This window comes from Jaculus jaculus, chromosome 5 (assembly GCF_020740685.1).
Source record: "Jaculus jaculus isolate mJacJac1 chromosome 5, mJacJac1.mat.Y.cur, whole genome shotgun sequence".
NCBI classification, from domain to species: Eukaryota; Metazoa; Chordata; class Mammalia; order Rodentia; family Dipodidae; genus Jaculus; species Jaculus jaculus.
The window spans coordinates 146,666,572-146,687,016 of NC_059106.1; the positions used below are offsets into that span (position 1 = coordinate 146,666,572).

The window sequence follows — 20,445 nt, forward strand, 5'->3', positions numbered from 1 at the left end:
ACTGAATGTATAATACTGGATGGAATGTATTCAGATTATTAAAATATTAGTGATCGTATTTCAATATTAGCATGCACATACATATGTATGCTTTTCTATCCATATGACATTCTACTAATGACAGATAATATATTTATATATAAAGACTAAAAGGTATATAGATTAGGCAGTTAAGCAGAAGCCCATTTCTTATGATCACTGATGCTGGGAAATCCAGTGTCAAGGTCTAGAAGGGATGATTGGGTGTCCTTTGGATGCTTTAATCATTGAAGTTTTATCTCACTTAGGGGAAGGCGTTCACTTGATTTTTGGAATCTCCTAAAGCACAAAACATATAGTCATGAGTTCTTGGTGATACTATATGCAAATACCATTACTATGGTATTTATAATTTCAGCACACTGGCTATAGGAAACTCTAGATATTCAGATAAAGGCTTGCTCTTTAGTTCACCCTTCACTTTACTGCCTGTTTAGTCTTCCCTAAGTAGAAATGCACCCATTTACTCCTTTCCTTAAAACATTTCATGTATTTTCCAGTCGTATGTATGAAACCCAAACTCATTTCCTTGGCAATTATTTGGGAAGTGTCATTTACATATAATTGACATAGCATTCAGTGATCCTATAAAGTGGTCTCCCAAAGCACCTTTAGTATTCCCTTGGAGCTGTGTAATTGCCATTACAATGAATGTTATACTATTTGAATCATCATCTCATATCACCTTCTATTCGCTTGAGAGGTTCCTAAAACCATTATTTGATTTATGCTACTATATATTATTTGTTACTATATCCTATCCTGGCAATTTCACATAATCAGAAACCAGAATCATTCAATACATGGCATTCATTACTGCTTCTTCCACTTGTGATAATATTTTCTAAATTCATTCAAATTGAAACATATAACCACTCATTTTTTTTTAACTAGAAAATATTCCATTCTGGGGCTATTTTATTTGGGAGAAAGAGGAAGGGGGGCAGAAACAGAGAGAATGTGAGCATCAGGGCCTCTAGCCTCTGCAAATGAACTCCAGATGCATGTGTATCTGGCTTTATGTGGGTACTAGGGAATTAAACCTGGGTTGTTTGGCTTTGCAGACAAGCACCTTAACTTGTAAGCCATATCTTCAGCCCTGGATATTTAATATACATGGCAATTAGAAGTTGTTTGGGCTGTTCTTTTGTTTTGGGTGTCTACATCATGGAAGTAGCAGAGAAGCATTGTGGTATGAGATTTTGTGTGGACATGCATGCTCATTTCTCTTGTGAGTACAATAAGAAGTCTAATGCTTATGATTTTGAAATTTTTACACTTTATTCAAAGCTCTAATGCATGTTCACATTCCTAAACTTATAGTTTGAGGGTTCTAATCTCTCTAGATTCTCTCCTATATTACTTTGAATGTCTTTTTTCATAGCCACACATTACATATGAAGCAGTTTGACTTACTTCATTTATAGACCTACCTAAATTAAATCAAGATGAGATTAACAACATAAATAGACCTATAAAAAGTATGGAGATTTAAGCAGTTACATAAAAAAAAAAAATTCCCAACTAAAAAATGTCCAGGCCCAGATGGATTCACTGGTGAATTTTACCAGACCTTCATCGAAGTACTAACACCAATGCTTCTCAAGCTTTTCTATAAAATAGAAAAGGAAGGAATCCTACCAAACTTCTTCTACAAAGTCAGCATAACCAAAATACCAAAACCCAACAAAGATAGAATTAAAAAAAGAAAATTATAGACCAATCTCCCTCATGAATATAGATGTAAAAATTCTCAACAAAATATTGGCAAACAGAATACAAGAATATATCAGAAAGATCATTCACCCACAATAAGCAGTCTTTATCCCACAGATGCAGGGATGGTTAAACATACACAAATCAATAAATATAAATATAACTGGGCTGAAAGACAAAATCACATTATCCTGTCATTAGATGCAGAAAAAGCATTTGAAAAAATTCAACATCCTTCATCATAAAAGTCCTACAGAAACTGGGAGAGGAGGGAACATATCTCAACATGATAAAGGCTGTTATGACAAACATACAACATAATACTAAGTGTAGAAAATTGAAGCTTTTCCAACTAAAGTAAGGAATAAGACAAAGGTGTTCACTGTCCCCACTTTTATTTAATATAATACTGTGAGTCTTAGCCATAGCAATAAGGCAAGAGACGCACATAAAAGGGATACAAATTGGAAAGGAAGAGTTCAAGTTGTCATTACTTGCAAATGATTTTTTTTTCCTAATGCTTAGTGATGTTGGTATGTTGGGAGCCACTTTGGCTGGACTTGTATCCATAGCCCTGGGCTTCTGGCTGCAGGACATTAGCAAAACTTTAACAGCCTTCCTACAAGTAAGATGTGTATCTTCAGTGTCAGAAGCCCTCTGGCAGCAAGACATTAGCACAACCATAAACAGCCTACCTGTAAGCAAGATTAGGTATCTTCAGCCATTTGGCTGGTCCTTTGTACTGAGAAATGATTGAAATGCAAAAACTCCATAACAGGAAGGTTTTTTGATAGGAACTTGTAAAGCTCATAAAATCTTTGTCCATGGAAAAACTGTTTGTAAAAAAGTTATAAAAAGGAATGCTGTGAAATAAACCATGTCTTCAGTCCTGGCTTGAGCCCTTGCTTCAGCCCTGGACTGGAGTCCATGCTTTCACTCTTTCTTCTGTCTTTCCTTAATCCTCACTTCCCATCAGGCTCGAACCCTTTCAGCCGGCAGGCTCCGGCATTGGTATTTTCAGAATATTATAGGTCTTCTTTTGACATTAGAAACTCATTTTTGTTTCCATTATAATATCTTTTATTACACTTCTCTACTTTATGTAAAATGAATATATCATCCTCAGTTCAGTTCAGATCAAGGAACTTATTTTTTAATTAAGGGCATGCTTTGTTTGGATTTATCATGTGCTGGTACCATCTTTACCCTCCTCCATGCCCCTATTCCACAGGGAGCCCTCCTCAGTGGGGTTGCTGGTATTCCCCATGCAGTTGTGTGTTACGTGTTTTGGGAGCAGCAGTCAGGTACTGGGGGAAGCCAATGCATCTGGGCATGACATTCCAACCAGTGGTTCTTAACAATTGTTCCATCTCCTCTTCTGCAAATTTCCCTAAGCCTTGGTGGGTGTTTTAATTCTTCTTCAGTGATGTGCTCTTAGGAGTTTCTGGATTTCTGCTTTGGTGTGTGTTAAGTATCCTCAAGGTCTGTCTCCTTCACCTTGGTGCTGATTGTCAGGGTCACCATGGAAGCATCCCACATTTCTTCTAGTATGAAGAGTGTTTCATCTTCTCAGGTCTTGCTACCATTTGAAAAAGGAAAGCAGATTCTTCCACAGACAGTGAAGTCACCATAGGATGCATTGATAAGCATTAATAATTTAGGGAGATTTTGATGAATGCATCCCATGTTTTAGCCAAAGACTAATAGAATCTTGACACTGGAGAGAACATGATCTTTGTTTCCATAGGATTCAGACTTGGCTCCCAGTTTCAGATATGGGTTCCTTTCCACTGAGCAGATCTCTCAGCCAATCAGATAGCCATTGGTTACTCACCAAGGCTATGTGCCTGCATTGCACTGGCGTGTACTTCTTGTCAGGCTGGTTGTTTCTGAGTATCTTCGACACCTGCTTGCTCACATTGTCATTGGCCACTTTCCCCTAGTAGTTCATGTAGCACTTTCCAGCTTTTAAACACAGGCTTTCAAATTTTGCATTTTCATCCTATTTCCTTCAGTACTGGATTCGTGCTAACTCTGTAGATGTGTTGCTTGTTGCTCGGCAACATGCTTTAATAATTGTATTGCTTATGCCATCATGAAATCTACAGTAATTCTCAACAGGAAACATCCACTTCATTTCTCAGCAACTCATAAAAACTATGTCAACATCATAATGTGTGGTGTGTCATTGTTTTCTTCCTTTTAGGATAGACATAAACTCCTACCACTGAATGTTATTCGTCTTTGTAAACTTTATCAGTTTTCACTTCTGAATGTCATCTATACCAGTAGAAATTTTAACTTCATGTAACTTGCGATTATTTTTTTTTATCTAAACTCAGGATCCAAGACAATCATGGATTTACCATTGTTGTCCATTTTTGTATTCCCATAACCCAACACTATGCCTTTCAATATAGCTATATGGAAATTTGTAGTTTATAAACATAATTAGGACACATATAATGAACAATATAGTGATGTGATTAAAAATTACATAATTTAACAGCCTTGACATTTATTTGACATCTGTTAAAACATTAAAAAACACAAAAAAATATCTAAAGTGGTCTGGCAAACTGTCATTTATCACATGCTATGGACCAGAATTATTTATTTCTGATTTGTTGAGAAAAGTGTGGATTGCAAACACAAGGAAAAGACAAAGACAGTAGGAACCTGAGAAGAAATAACATAAAGTAGGAATTTTATTGCATTTTTTAGTCTTTATTACATACATTTATACCACTTATACTTCCAGGAGGAATTAAAAACAGACAAAAATCTACCAAGATCGGAGGAGCCCACAGGGAAAAAAAAAATCATACACACACACATACACACACACACACACACACACACACACACACACATATATATATATATGCAAGAAGGACACAGACAACTTCTGGTTAAAATTCTTAATATGGGGCTAGAAAGATGACTTAGTGGTTAAAGCACTTGCCTGTAAAGCCTAAGGACCCATGTTTGCTCTCGGTCCAGATCCCACTCAAGTCAGATACACAAGGAGAGGCAAGTGCAAGTTTTCACATTCCCACCAGGTAATGGAAGCATCTTGAGTTCTATTGCTGTGGCTGAGGTCCTAGCACACCAATTCCTTCTCTCTCTCTCTCTTGCTCTCTCTCAAAAAAATGAATCTCAGTATGGACTGAGGAGATTGCTTAGTGGTTAAAGTCACTTGTTTGCAAAGCCTGGAAACCCAGGTTCAGTGCTCTCATATGCACATAAACCCACACACACAAAGTGGCACTTGTAACTAGACAACATTTGCAGTGGCAAGAGACCCTTTTATTCCCACACTCTGTCTCTCTCTCTCTCTGTCTCTGTCTCTCTCTCTCTTTGTCATCTATCTATGTTATGTATTTATCATCTATCTCCATCTCTCTTTAACTGCCTTTCCATATGCAAGTGACAAAGATACAGAGAAAGAAATAAGGGACATATTCCCATTTTCAATAGCAACAACAACAACAACAACAAAATTCCTTGGAATAACATTAACCAAGGAAGTGAAAGATCTATACAACAAAAACATAAAAACACTCAGAAAAGAAATTGAGGAGGACTTGAGAAAATGGAAAGAACTCCCATGCTCCTGGATAGGCAGAATTAACATTGTGAAGATGACAATCCTACCAAAGGCAATATAGAGATTTAATGCAATTCCAATAAAAATCCCTACAGTGTTCTCCACAGAGATAGAAAAAATGATCTCAAATTTCATATGGAAAGGCAGAAGGCCTCACATATCCAAACATATCCTCAGCAAAAGAAATACCTCTGGAGACATCACCGTACCTGATCTAAAGCTATATTACAAAGTCATAGTAATAAAAACAGCATGGTACTGGCATAAAAACAGGAGTATAGACCAATGGAATAGACTTGAGGACCCGGACTTTGGGCCAAGCAACTATAGCTACTTTATATTTGACAAAGGCTCGAAGAATATAGGCTGGAAAAAAGACAGCCTTTCTCAACAACATTTTTAAAAGTTTGCAGTTCTTGGTATGATTGCAAGAGCTGGTCATTGAAGTAGTAGCACGAAGTTTAATAATTAGTTTAGAAAATATATTTGTTGTGAACATTTGACAGTATTCTGAATATGTATTTAGTGTTATGACTTGGATTTATCTGGAAATAATTGAAGCTAAGTTGAAATGACAGTCAACTCCTACCAAATCAGAGAGCCAGAGCCTCAGAGGCCCCCAACACCTCATCACTGGAGCACACCAAAATGAACCCAACATGGCTCAGGGAAATTTTTCAGAAGAGGGGGCGGAAAGAATGTCAGAGCCACATGTTGGGTCTTGATAAGCAGAGACATTTATCATTCCAATAACTGTGGGCTAACTCCACAATGCACGACCCATATACATCAACAAGGAGGGGCCAATGGGGAAGTGGTAGGCCCCGGATGAGCCTAATAATACTACCAAACCACCTGTATTTGCTGAATAGAAAACTAATAAAAAAATTTAAAAATAAACAAAATGTTGTATATGAATAGTGCAGGTCAATAACACCAGTCTTTGGGAAGCAAGAAGTTCCTAATTTCAAGGCCAGTCTGGTCTATTTAGTGGAGCCCTACCCTCCTCCAAAATGAAGCAAAATGGATCATTAGCATGAAAACTTTCAAGGACAAATTACAAAAAATAAGGATGTAAGGATACCTGTCATTTCAAATATGCTTTCCATAGATTCTGAATTGTCAGTAAATACCTAATCATGTAACAATAACAGCGCGCACGCGCGTGTGCGCGCACACACACACACACACACACACACACACACACACACACACACAAAGATCTTTAATAAACAGGTTTTATAATCTTGACTGCCTTAAATTTTAAAAGGCCAAATATTTAGAGTGAAACAAAATTCAGAAATGATAGTTATGTGGCTATTTTGTTGAGGGATTCTTTAAAGAATAATAAACTCTAGGAGTACTCATTTTACAAACATATTGAAATGACATTGACATAGCAGTTGTTATACTGACCTTTAAGAAAGGTAAAGACTGTAGCATCAAACCAAATTTCAGGTTGTGCTTTTCTATGAGAGAAGGCAGAATGATGCACAGGAAGACACTTTTCTGCCTAATCACTGACTTAATTCAATGGTAGAACCTGGCAATACTAGATAGAAAACTAAAATGCCCATTAACCTGTCTCAATCAAATATCAGATATCCTGAAAAAAAATTTCAGTCGCTGTTGAATCAAAGCCAAGATATAAATGAATTTCCTTTCAAATATGTGTAATGCCTTTTTGAAGCACAAAGAGGCAGATGTCCTTTTCAATGTCAGATATGTAAAGGATTGACTTTGGTATTCGTCTACGTATTTGAGTCAAATGCTCATAGTGAACTTTACAAAGCTAGAGTGGAATCTCACAATGACTTTATCATTTTTCCTTTGAATTGCATAATTTCTTAAAGATTCTGATGGTTTTCAGAACTTCTGTTAATAACTTCAAATTATTGGATTTTTGCATCATCTACAACAGGTAATAACAAAAGAATCCATTTACTTTTAAAGAAAAATTATAACCATAAAATTCAGTTTCAATACCTTGAATGAACTAACTTTCTTTACTGAAAATACAAATACCAGTCCCATTATTAATAATGTGAAAATTTGCTACATTTGAATATAGAATCATACAAGTTTTCAATCCATAATAACCCCAATGGGATTGCATTCATTTTCAACCACATGAAAATGTCACCAAAACTTAGTATGCCTTATTTCTATAGTACTGCACATGACTTCCTGTTGTCAGGACTAGTTTATGTGACTTTACCATATAATACAATTAAAATTTGTTCTCACTTGTATAACCACATTATCAACATACTCTGTAGAAAGAAACACTACATATTATTCCATCAGAAATATGAAACATGTACTGTATGGCATTCAAAAGTTCTCTAACCATTTAACTAGGCAATCAAAGGCAAACTATGGTCAGATAAGCAAAGGATCTATTGGAGAAGCTTGTCATGTAAATATAGAAGAAATAATGCTGAAATTACTTAAGACAGGTATGAGATGTGTTTATATTAAATTATGAATAAGAACTTTGAAATAATAGGAGTTGAGGGTACACAAATTAGCAAATGAGTTTGCATAGAAAGGAGATTATAGACTGTGATCCTTAAATGTCAGCCCGAATGATTGTAGTTTGTTTGTGAGATGATGATATTTATGACTGTAGAGCCAAGATGATATGAAATATTCATGATTTTTGGTGGAACTTAAAAAAAAGTTTGCTTTAAAAACGATATGCATTCCTAGTAATACAAGATATGCTTTTTGCACTTGGACTGTGTTATGCCTGAGAATCATAAAAGAAGTCAATGTGTTTTACAAAGCTTGAGATTCTTCATCACAGCCAGCTTGAAAATGTAACTGTTTTCTCTGAAATCAATAGATACATATCAGTATCTTTTACAGCAGTATATCTAGAACTTGTGTATTGGTGAATCAGAGAACGTACTAATAGAGTTAAGGGAAATGGAAAATGATGTTGAGCAAGATGGCAGCCTCAAATATTGCAGCACTTAGAAAATTAATTAATTCAGAAAATAATTTATACCATTTATAGAAAGGAATAAGATGGCTCTGAGCACTCCTAGTAGTAGGCAGGCAGATCAATGACAAGTTTGAGGCCAGCATAGGCTGTATAATAACGCTTTGTCTGAAAACAAATCAAAACTAAATGTCAGGGTCAAACTGGAGAGATGGCTTAGTGGTTAAGCGCTTGCCTGTGAAGCCTGAGAACCCCGGTTCAAGGGTCGATTCCCTAGGACCCAGATTAGCCAGATGCACAAGGGGGAACATGCGTCTGGCATTAGTTTGCAGTGGCTGGAGGCCCTGGTACACCCATTCTCTCTCTCTATCTGCCTCTTTCTCTCTCTGTCACTCTCAAATAAATAAATGTAAATAAACAAAAAAATTATTAAAAAACTAAATGTCAGGCTAGAAAGATTGCTTAGTGGTTAAGGAGCTTGCCCAAAAAGCCTGACAAAGGTTCTATTCCTCCAATATCCATGTAAAGGCAGAAGCACAAAGTGGCATAAGGATCTGGAGTTCATTTGCAGCAGCTAGAAGCACTAGTGTGCCTCCCCCTCACCCCTTCTCCTCCACTTCCTCCTCTTTCTCCTCCTCTTCTCTTCCTCCCTCTTTTTCTGTCAAGTAAATATTAAAAAAAAAAAAAAAATGCAGGTGCATGCTGCTTTGAGATGCACATCTAATAGCCACTCAGTAGATTGAGAAGTGAGGTTCTGCTTTAGAAGGAAAAGGTGGAGATAAACAAAGTACTGGAAAGAGAAAGAATGAACAAAGACATCAGTTACAATGAGGATGGAGCTGAGTGTTCCTTAGTAGGCTACATTGAAGGAACAGAGGACACAATCCAAGACAGAAGCCAGGGTTATTACAACATTAGGAGTTGCATGGTCAGAGTCCAGCTAGTATTCAGACAGGAAAATAGAGAAATATTGTGTACTGTTGGTGTAAATAAAATTAAGAGAAATAAGATATTACTTAAGGAACTTTCTCCTTTGGGCTCACACTTTTAAAAGAAAAGGAAATACCAGGGAATTCCTACATAATCATTAAAAGTTGTTAACACCCTTGTATTAGAAACTGCTGATTTGACTTTTCGGTTTTCTCATCTTCATTTTAAATTCCATGAATTCTTGCTTTTTTTGTTGTGGTAGTTCTTTTAGTCAATTAAATGATATAGGAGTAGATCATCATAAAAACTCTAAGCATAAGAGAATGTCTTATTTCTTAAAAACAAACTGCAATATTTGGGAATTAGAGAGCATATTTTGGGTGCAAACTTTCTTATATAAAGTGTGATTTGTAAGATTATTTTTTCCTGATAACTAAATAAACAATCAGTAACCTGACAAAATAAAGGCTATACAATACCTATATTAATAAATAAAATTACACTGCAATAATTCATCTTATGGTGACTGTCACACAGTTTCTTGTTATAAAAATAGATCTACATGACTTTGATATAAATTAAAACATTTTTTAAGAAGTTTAAGTATTTTTTAAAATTTTTTGTTTATTTTTATTTATTTATTTGAGAGTGACAGATAGATAGAGAAAGAGGCAAAGGCAGAGAGAGAGAGAGAAGAGAGAGAGACAGAGAGAATGGGTGTGCCGAGACCTCCAGCCACTGCGAACGAACTCCAGATGCATGTGCCACCATGTGCATCTGCCTAATGTGGATCCTGGGGAATCAAGGAGGGTCCATTGGGAGGGGTAGATCATGGATGAGCCTAAACAAACTGCCTGTATTTGCGGAAAAGAAAATTAATAAATTAAATTAAAAAAATTAAAACATTTTGATGATTGTAAACTTATCATGATAAGATTTTATACATGTACTAAAACTTATTTGTATTGAAGTCACATGGTTAGCAAGCCATTTTTTTTTTCTTACATAAACAATACTTGGGGCTGGAGAGATGGCTATGGTTAAGGTGCTTGCCTGTGAAGCCTAAGGAGCTATGTTTCACTCTCCAGATCCCACATAAGCCAGATGCACAAAGGCGAGGTAAGCACAAGTTAACACATGTCCGCGAGGTTGTGCAAGTATCTGAACTTCAATTACAGTGACCCTGGCACCCTAATTCCCCCTCTCTCTCTCTCTCTCTCTCTCTCTCTCTCTCTCTCTCTCTCTCTCTTTTTCTCTTTCTCTCTTTCTCTCTCTGTAAAATAAATAGAAATACTTGGACTGAAGAGATGACTTAACAGTTGGGGCACTTGCCTATGAAGCCTGAGAACTCATGTTCAAATTTTCAGGCCCCACACAGCCAGAAGCACAGTGATGCAAGCACACAATGTTGCACATGTACACATAGGGGCCTATGTGTCTACAGATACTGAAACATCCAAAAACTGTACATATCTCTAATAAACTGTAAAATTCACAAGTTCAAAAATATAACGTATAGAATAGTTTTGTTTGCATGTAAGTCATATAAAAGTTGTAACCCTGGTTATTAAGTTAAATACAAAATTCCAATTCAAAATGTATTCTATAGATGATTGAATGACAAAATATTCATTGACTTAAATAAATATTCCTGAAATAAGTGAATATGAATCTCCACATTGCTACCACTGAATTCCATACAAGAATTTAATTAGTGAGGGATATTTTAAATATTTTCTTATGATGCATATATGAAACAAATTTTTTCTGTTGAGCAATCTCATTTTTCTTATTCAAAGCCATATGCTTTGATAAATTGTTTTGACTGACAGAATAAAAAACACAGAAAATATTTTTCATTCTAAATTTTAGGCAACAATGAATGAAAAATGCTGTTTTTTTGTGATTGTAAGAAATATAATTGGGGGGCCGGGCTTGGTGGCACATGTCTTTAATCCCAGCACTCGGGAGGCAGAGGTAGGAGGATCGCCAAGAGTTTGAGGCCACCCTGAGGCCACATAGTGAATTCCAGGTCAGCCTGAGACAGAGTAAGACCCTACCTTGAAAAACCAAATGTGTGTGTGTGTGTGTGTGTGTGTGTGTAATTTGAAAGGCAACATAATTCTTTCAAGAAGTACAACCTGATGATAAAATGTGCCTATGCTTCATTCAATTCATTGCTCCACAGAGAAAATGGAGAAGTTAAGAACATTAACTAAAAATACAGAAACATTACTGGTGGACTTTTGAAAATGGGACATGGGCTTCTTTTCATTTAATTATGTGTATTATAAATGTCATAAATTTTATTGCCACTTTGCACAAACATAAAGTCTTCCTTTTTCCCTGAATCACTGCAAACAGAGCTCAGATGGCCGCATCGAAGTCAGAGGGCAGCATGGAAGCTCATCCCTGCACATTAGAGATGTGAAGTTGTCAGATTCAGGGAGATATGACTGTGAAGCTGCAAGTACAATTGGAGGGCACCAAAAGAGCATGCATCTTGACATTGAATGTAAGTTATTTCCAATTTATATGTTAAGGAAAATAATGTCCTCTAGTTTGAAAAAAAAAGTGGATTTTTGAAAAGAAAATATAAGTGTACATCTAGTTCATTGTTTTGGGGATTTATTGCATTAGGAGGATTGTAGCCATTCAGTTAGATATTAGAGACATCTAGTGGATGAGAGCGACATTTCTCAGAGCTTTAAAATTAATGATTCATATTGAAAATGGTGACTGTTCTCTTAGCAGTTTTTAATCCACAACAGAGAATAAACTGAGCCTTATTTATTTTCAGTAATAGTCCAATAACTTACAAGGCTTATACAGTTTGTCAATGACATAACTTATTTCTGTGTCTCAGATATGTAGTGTCTCCAGTTCATTCTCAGGCTTTTTGTTGAATAGTTTTATATCTACATATGACATGAACTACTACTGTTAGTACAGTGTGTGTAAAACAACTTTCATTTCATTGCTTAGAGTTTATTATCTGTTAAATGTGATTATTATAGGAATTGGTTTTGAAATAAATTTCACAGGCTTTACTATGTGGAATTTAGAAGCAAGAGCTAATGTAATTCAGCTTCTACCATGCCTTTACATGGTATTTAAAAATACTTGTTGTATATGTTATTGAGAAGGGAAGAAGCATAACAGCATTCTTGATAAATATGTATGAATCTTCAATGCTGGTGACTCTTTGATGCTTGAAAGAACTCAGCTGCTTTAGTGAGAATGTTCAGGGTACTCTTGTTTACACAACATTTCTATTGGAACATTTCCACTACATTAATATTGATAGAAAGACCTTGTAACTGAGAAGTAAGATGTATCTTCTACTGAGAATGATTTTAGAAAAAAAGTTTATAAATAAAGACTGATGTGAATAAACTGTTTCTGTTTATGTATTTATAGACTATGCTAACATTAGGCAACTTTTAAAAAGGTCATTTCATTGGCCCTAAAATCATTAAAATGATTTATAATGTAGAATAAAGACAATGAGCTAATAACTTACTTAAAATATATTTTTCAATACTATTTGTTGCTATTTTCCATTATCATAAGTAGATTTATTTTTCAAGTCAACATTGTGAGCAGATTGAAACCTTTTATTGTATTTTGTACAAGCTTATTCTAATTTTTTTATTTGAAAATTATAAAAATAAAGCAAATTTTATGATTTTTAATTTAAGCTTGAATCCAAATGAACAAAAAGATAAAATAAAAATATATGATTATATTAAAAAGCATATTATACAGAATCCTTTGGATTTGCTTGGCATCTTTCCTACTGGTCAAAACAAATTAAAATAAATAAAAATTAGTGCTAGACAATATAATCTTCTCAACTAAACAGTATTTTGATCTTTTTGAAGTTGCATTTTTAAAAAGTATAAAACTAGAGGCTGGGGAAATGGTGCAACCAGTTAAAGCATTTTTCTTTTTAGCCTTCTGGTAGGGTTCAATCCTCAGCACCTATTTAAAGGCAGACGTCAGCTGGTGCTTCCTTATGTGACCCCAGCACACACATGTCACTGGGAGGCAGGACTAGGACAATGTACATCTTTTGTTCAGGATAGATTCTTTGTGTGTAAAGTAGCCATGGCTGTCTCAAATTTGTTGTTACCCTGATTAGCCTCCCAGGTTTGTTCCATCATACCCAGCTTCAGTTGTGTGTAATTTTCTGAGAAATATCAAATTCTCTATATCAGAATGTTCCCTCGTCTTAACTTGAATGCAACTTATATTGTGAATATATTAACACCATAGAAAATGCATGGTTGATGAATATTTTTTCTATTGTTTTAAATTGCTTTATAATGCTACTATTTTAGTTAAAGCACATTTGCATACATGTAGATGAATTATTTGTACTATTTGATTTATTTCATATAATGTATCTGGTATTATGTAGCACTCGTTAGCATTTTTTTTTCATTTTTTGCTTATTTATTTGAGAACAACAGACAGAAAAAGAAAGAGTCAGAGAGAGAAAGAGAGTGAAAGAAAGATAATAGGCACCCCAGGGCCTCCAGCCACTGCAAACAAACTCCAGATGCATGTTCCACTGTGTGTATCTGGCTTATGTGGGTCCCGGGGAACTGAGCTTCGAACCGTGGTACTTAGGGTTCACAAGCCAGTCCTTAACTGCTAAGCCATCTCTCCAGCTCTTGTTAGCATTTTTTATTGCTATAGTAGGTTGTATATTTAAAATGTAAAAATTTTTAAGATCATGTAAGCTTATATTTTCTTTTATGTACAATACATACCTTTGTTCAAACTTTAAGGTAGAATTTGAAGAACTATTTCTGATTATGCCAATTGCCAATTTATCACCTATATCAAGTTGTACTTTTGTAATTCGTGCTCTTCTGAACTATCTAATAGTTCCCTACCTCCCCTAATGTTAGGAAGCCTTCCTCTGTCCTTCTTTCTAGTGTGTGAGCTCTGGCTGATATTAGGGTTGTATCAGACAGTTTCAGGTTCATTGAGATGAACTTTCAAACCAGGCACAGTTATGGAGGAAGAGATTTATTGAAGCTTACAGATCCAGGGGACGTTCCATAATGACAGAAGAAGCTGGCCTGCCTTCACAGGACCAAGCAGAAAGAGAGAAGCACAAGCCTAAAGGTCAAAAGCCACAGCACACTTCAGGAACTCCAGCTAGGCACACTTTGCATATCTTTAGATTGAAATCTGAAACCCACCACCACACCTTAAGATCACCCAGTGACATTGCCTCCAGCCAGGTAGCCAGCAGATGCAAACTACAAACAAACAACTGAATATACTGTGGGCTATCTATTCTATTGAAACCACCACAAAGGGCTACAGATTATTTTGTGTTCATATTTTGTAGGCATTTGTTCTTTCACTTTCCATGCATATATTTAGATAGCAAAGGGTTATTTATGAAAAATGCTTGCTGTTTTGTTTACTTGAATTGTTGAAATTTTCAGAGTAGTAGGTTTTAGTTTTATTAACTTATATTCTCTATTAAATATTTCCAGTTTGTGTATTACTCTTTTAGTGCATTACTCATTCTGTTTGATATATTATAGATTCACATTCCTCCTTCCCTAAAATTACTGCCTTAAATTTTATGTATTAATTTTTATGGTGCTGTGGAGAGAACACAACCCAAATTTTTCATACAGACCTTTATTTGATAAATTACATATTCTCAAAAAAAGATGGTTAATATTTTCTAAAACATATAAAGATAAGTATTTTTGATGAACAATACTTTAATCATGTTCTGAAAATTATAATAATTTTGTATTTTATTGTTACATATATCCTGCTCTACTCTGCATTGGTAACTGATCTTTTTAAAGTATTAGTATCTTAAATGACTAATAATTTTTAATACTATCTGGTATATAATATTATAATACATTTTCAGAAGTTAAAATATTTTAAAGAACTGAAGAGAATATTTTTAATAATAGTCATTCATTTAGATATAATTTCTTTTGCTTTTCCATCATCCTTAAAGTTCAAAATTGACTTCACTCTAAATAAATATGATTTCTGCCAGGCGTGGTGGCACATGCCTTTAATCCAGCACCCAGGAGACAGAGATATGAGGATCATCAAGAGTTTGAGGCTACCCTAAGACTACACAATGAATTCTAGGTCAGCCTGAGCTAGAATGAGACCCTACCTTGGAAAACAAAACAAAAAAAAGAAAATATGTTTTTCATTTTAGGGGAGAGGGGAAGTAGAGGAGAGTCTCATTCTGGAGCTTAGACTAGAGTGGAACTCACAACAGTCATTTTTTTTTCCCCTCCATAGTGCTCTGGGCTGTGTTTGAAGGTACGCACCACCATGCCTGGCTTACATTTTTATATATCTGATTTATGTTTAAATGTGTAAAATATTTACATCCAGTAAGCTCAACTCATTAACCATTTCCTGTACATGGAAACTATTTTGGTGTATTTTAGTAAGAATTCTGAGTTGACCTTTCTCTCAACATTTGGGTTTATTATACTGTAGACTTCTAGGTTTCTAGTGAAAAATCCACATGACTGGCTTTCCATTAACTTTGCTTGCCATGAGTCATTATCTCTGCCTGCGTTCTGTTTTCTTCACCTGTGTTGTATATGCATTTTGTAACGTGTCTAAATATGGCTTCTTTGAACTTTTCTATTTATTCTGAGTTGAGCTTCTTCTATTGATGGATTTATGCTTTCTAATATATTTGGATAGTCTTGGATTACTGCTTCTTTGATAATTTCCTATATGTAATCTCTCATGTGGGTCATATCTTAGACATGCCAGACCATCATCTCACAGACCTATATGACATTTTTTGTTGTTTGTTTTGTTTTTTGAGTTAGGGTCTCAGTTTAGCCTAGGCTGACCTGGAATTCAGTACATAGTCTCAAGCTGGTCTTGAACTCACAGCAATCCTCCTACCTCAGCCTCCCTAGTGCTGGGATTAAAGGTATGTACCACCATGCCAACCCATAATTATTTATTTAATTCTCTTTAAGCAAAGAAAGATAGAAGAGAAATGCACAGAGAAAGTGTGAGGATGACAGGACTTCCAGTGTCTCCAGGTTCATGGTCCACTTTATGCATCTGACTTTAAGTAGTTATTGAAGAAGAATCTAACTCTGGTCCTTTGGCTTTGCAGGCAAGCACCTTAACCACTGAGAAATCTCTCCAGCCCCCATTCAATCACTTTTGATGCTGGTTGAACACGGATCTTTGACTTCCTGAGCACTTGGCCATGTTAGGCCAAATGCACCAACACTGAGCTATAGGCCTTGCCCTATTTGGGAATCTTTCAAATACCCATGACATTAATTACATCTATGTCTCTAGCAGTCTAATATATTACCTTACTACCCTAGGTTTTTGTAGTATTTTAGTATTTTTCATGTACTTAATCAGCATTTCCTCATCTCCTCACTCACTCATTCTTGCTCTAACTCAAGGTTCACATCCAGTACAAATTAGCCGAGAATTTACAGTCCTCCATTCTCATTCTCATATGCCCAAATCTTGGGATTGTAGGAAGGTCAGCCATGATCAACAGTATTCTAAATTGTGTCCCTTAATTGCAAGATAGTACAGAATACATTGGAAATATCCTTGACCTTCCCAATGTTTCCTTATACTAAGGAATAATTTAAACTTTAATATGATACTTGTTCTTTTTCATACCTCACCTAGCCTAGTCACATTTACTTGCTTATAAAATATAACCTTCTAGGGGATTCATGATAATTTATTTAAATTCCCAGCTCAAGTAAATAATATTCAAGTGAGTAAATATGGAGGAAGTTCCTATATAATTTACATAATTAAGTTAATTTATTCTTAAATTATCTTTAATCATAGGATCATTAATTGGTAAATTTCAGATTAGTTTTGGGATAAATCCTTGTCATAAATAGAATAATAAATAGAGAGTAATAAAATTAAAATCCATTGTGTACTATGTCAAGAAATATTGCAATAAAAATCTTTCTACTTAAACATACACCTATAGTATAAAAGTGAGTGGAAAGTATGGTTCCATTTATAATTTGATACCAGTCTAATTTACTACAATAGCTCTAAGCCAAAAGTGTTATAAGATTAAGCCTTTTTCTCTCAACTCTCTTTTGTGTTACAGCTTAAGCAGATTCCTTGGCATTCTGCCAGTTCATTTTCTGTGTTTCAAAGGTGTTACCTTACTAAGAATCAGGAGTTGAACCAAAGTTCTAATTTAGAAAACAAAGGAGATAACAGGCATGTGATATGTGGTTTAATGAAATAAGCACCAATTACATAGTGCGTCTGATTCCAATTAGAATGTCATTAAGTTTTGGGACTAGGTAGTCATTACATATCAACTATTAATTAGACTTAATTATTTCTTGTGATAAAATTTAATTTAACAGTTACCTGGTAACAATGCATGTTAAGAAATATTGAAATTTTAATTATTTCTATATGTGTGATTTTTATTACATGGTAGGCAGAGTAACACAATTTAAATGCTCAGTCTTTTGCACTTTAAAATGTAGTTCACAAAATCTGGTACAGGCTAAAGTCACATGCTTTTTTTTTTTTTTTTTAATTACTCCAACAAATAAAAATTCCTCCAAATAGTAGTTTGTAGTGGTTTGAGTTAGGTATCCCCCATAAACTCTTTTGTTCTGAATGCTTAATTCCTAGCTGATGGCTATTTTAGAGGTGGAGCCTTGTTGGAGGAGATGTGCTGTTGGAGGTGGATCCTCATGGTTTATTAGCCCTAGCTTGCCAGTGTTAGTTTGACTCACTCTTATGCTGCTGCTTGCTCCCTGCTCTGGCAGAGGTGATATCAAGCCTCTGCTCATGCCATGTTTTCTTCTGCCATCATGGACCTTCCCCTCAATACTATAAGCCACAATACATCTTTGCCTATTCACCTTTTGTTTTTTTGTGTGTATGTTTTTGGTTTTTTGTTTTGTTTTGTTTTTTGAGGTAGGGTTTCACTCTAGCCCACGCCGACCTGGAATTCACTCGTGGTGGCTTGGGACTCAAAGCAATCGTCCTTCTTGTGCCTCCCAAGGGCTGGGATCAAAGGCATATAATACTAGGACTTTTATCTGCTTCGTACAGTTGGATAATTTGTCCCAGAAACACTAAGGGAACTATAGCATGGTTATTCTAACACAATTGAATGTACATGAATGTCATATTAAAAGAAAAAAAAAAAAAACTTCAGCAAATATTAGAAATTAGAAAAATTTTTGGTCTTCATATACAACACAGATCTGTGACTAAAATCTATGTCTTATGATTCTGACATTTACAATAATATACATATTTTGGCGGTTGAATGTTTAAAGCCAACTTCCCATTTGCACGTATAAATTATGTATACTCCCTTCAACTATTTAGGTTTTATTCGGCATAGTAATTTCAAGGAGAAAACTGAGAAAATATATATTTTTTTTCATCCAGAAGTTAAAAAAAGAGATGAACATTAAGCATAAAAGGTGAGGCTTTTTGTTGCTCAGTTGTGATTTTTAACCCCAAAATTTCATGAACTTCCAGATAAAATGTTCAATGTCATGTTTTTCATGGTTCAGGTTCCATCAGTTATTTTCCTTTGATGGCTGTTTTCTGTGTGATAAATATTATTTAATTCAGTTCTGATATTCTTATTAAAACATATAGCAAAAAAGACAGTGAGGAAACATTTTTAATGAATTTTGAGAGCCAACCAACCTTTGGAAGATCAAGTTTTGGACTAGAGCAAGCACAAAACAGTAAAGTTGGGCATATTTAAGAGCTAGTATACTGCTTCCCCACACCTGTTTATCAACCAACAACAAAGAGCTTTGAAATCACTTTGCATGGCTTTTTCTGCTTCTACTTTTGACTCATTGCTAGGCTGTAGCATGTGGTTTTGACCCTAACTAGGACAGGAAATTAAATTGAAATGTCTTGGCCAAGCATCCTAAGGAACACACAGCTCTTTCTCACCATTAAAGATGCTAAGAGAGACATAAATGGTCTCTTTCCAATCATATACACATGTGGCCTTTCTGAAACTGGAAAATACACAGAGCTTTTATGTCTTTGTTGCTTATAATGTCCCTGGTCCTATCATAGGATTTCCACTCTCATCACCTCACCATAAAGTAATTAAATCCATAAAGCCCTGCTTATGGATTTTGGGGGAGGGGATATATTCATTCCACAAGTCTAATGACCTTTCTAAGGGAAACACTTTCCCAATATACCCAGTGTTGAATTATTATAGGCATACATACTTTAAGTCAGGGTGGCATCTTACTATATATGACTATCATGAATTCAAACTGTTACTTTTTATTTATTTTAATTTGTTTTTGGTTTTTCGAGGTAAGATCTCACTCTAGCCCAGGCTGACCTGGAATTCAATATGGAGTCTTAGGGTGGCCTCGAACTCATGGCGATCCTCCTACCTCTGCCTCTTGAGTGCTGGGATTAAAGGCATATGCCACTATACCCGGCTTAAAACTATTACTTTTTTTTTAAAATTTTTTTTAAGGTTTTTATTTATTTATTTATTTGAGAGTGACAGAGAGAGAAAGAGGCAGATAGAGAGCGAGAGACAGAATGGGCGCGCCAGGGCCTCCAGCCACTGCAAACGAACTCCAGACGTGTGTGCTTCCCCTTGTGCATCTGGCTAACGTGGGTCCTGGGGAATCGAGCCTTGAACCAGGATCCTTAAGGCTTCACAGGGAAGTGCTTAACCGCTAAGACATCTCTCCAGCCCATAAAACTATTACTTTTTAATAAGGCTTTTTTTTAAATTTTTTAATTTTTTTTTTTGTTGTTGTTCATTTTTTTATTGATTTAATTGAGAGCGACAGACATAGAGAGAAAGACAGATAGAGGGAGAGAGAGAGAATGGGCGCGCCAGGGCTTCCAACCACTGCAAACGAACTCCAGAGGCGTGTGCCCCCTTGTGCATCTGGCTAACATGGGACCTGGGGAACCGAGCCTTGAACCGGGGTCCTTCGGCTTCTCAGGCAAGCGCTTAACCGCTAAGCCATCTCTCCAGCCCTAATAAGGCTTTTAAGTAAAGATAGATTTGCCTAGTACTTCACAGTTCTTTTCTATTAGGAAAAACATGATATAGCTATAAACTTTTTTTTTTTTTTAACTTTTGTTGTTTGTTTTTATTTATTTGAGAGCAACAGAGAAAGAAAGAGATAGA

General features: G+C 35.5%; 1 protein-coding gene across 5 annotated transcripts in view; it reads left to right on the forward strand.

Annotated features, from left to right (window-relative positions):
* Ncam2 (neural cell adhesion molecule 2) overlaps positions 1–20,445 on the forward strand; it is a 464,091-nt gene that overhangs the window by 308,822 nt on the left and 134,824 nt on the right. For all 5 annotated transcript variants that reach the window (XM_045149438.1, XM_045149439.1, XM_004654373.2 and 2 more), the window contains one exon: positions 11,607–11,757. In XM_045149438.1, coding sequence (XP_045005373.1) covers positions 11,607–11,757 — 151 coding nt within the window. The remainder of the gene's footprint in view (positions 1–11,606; positions 11,758–20,445) is intronic.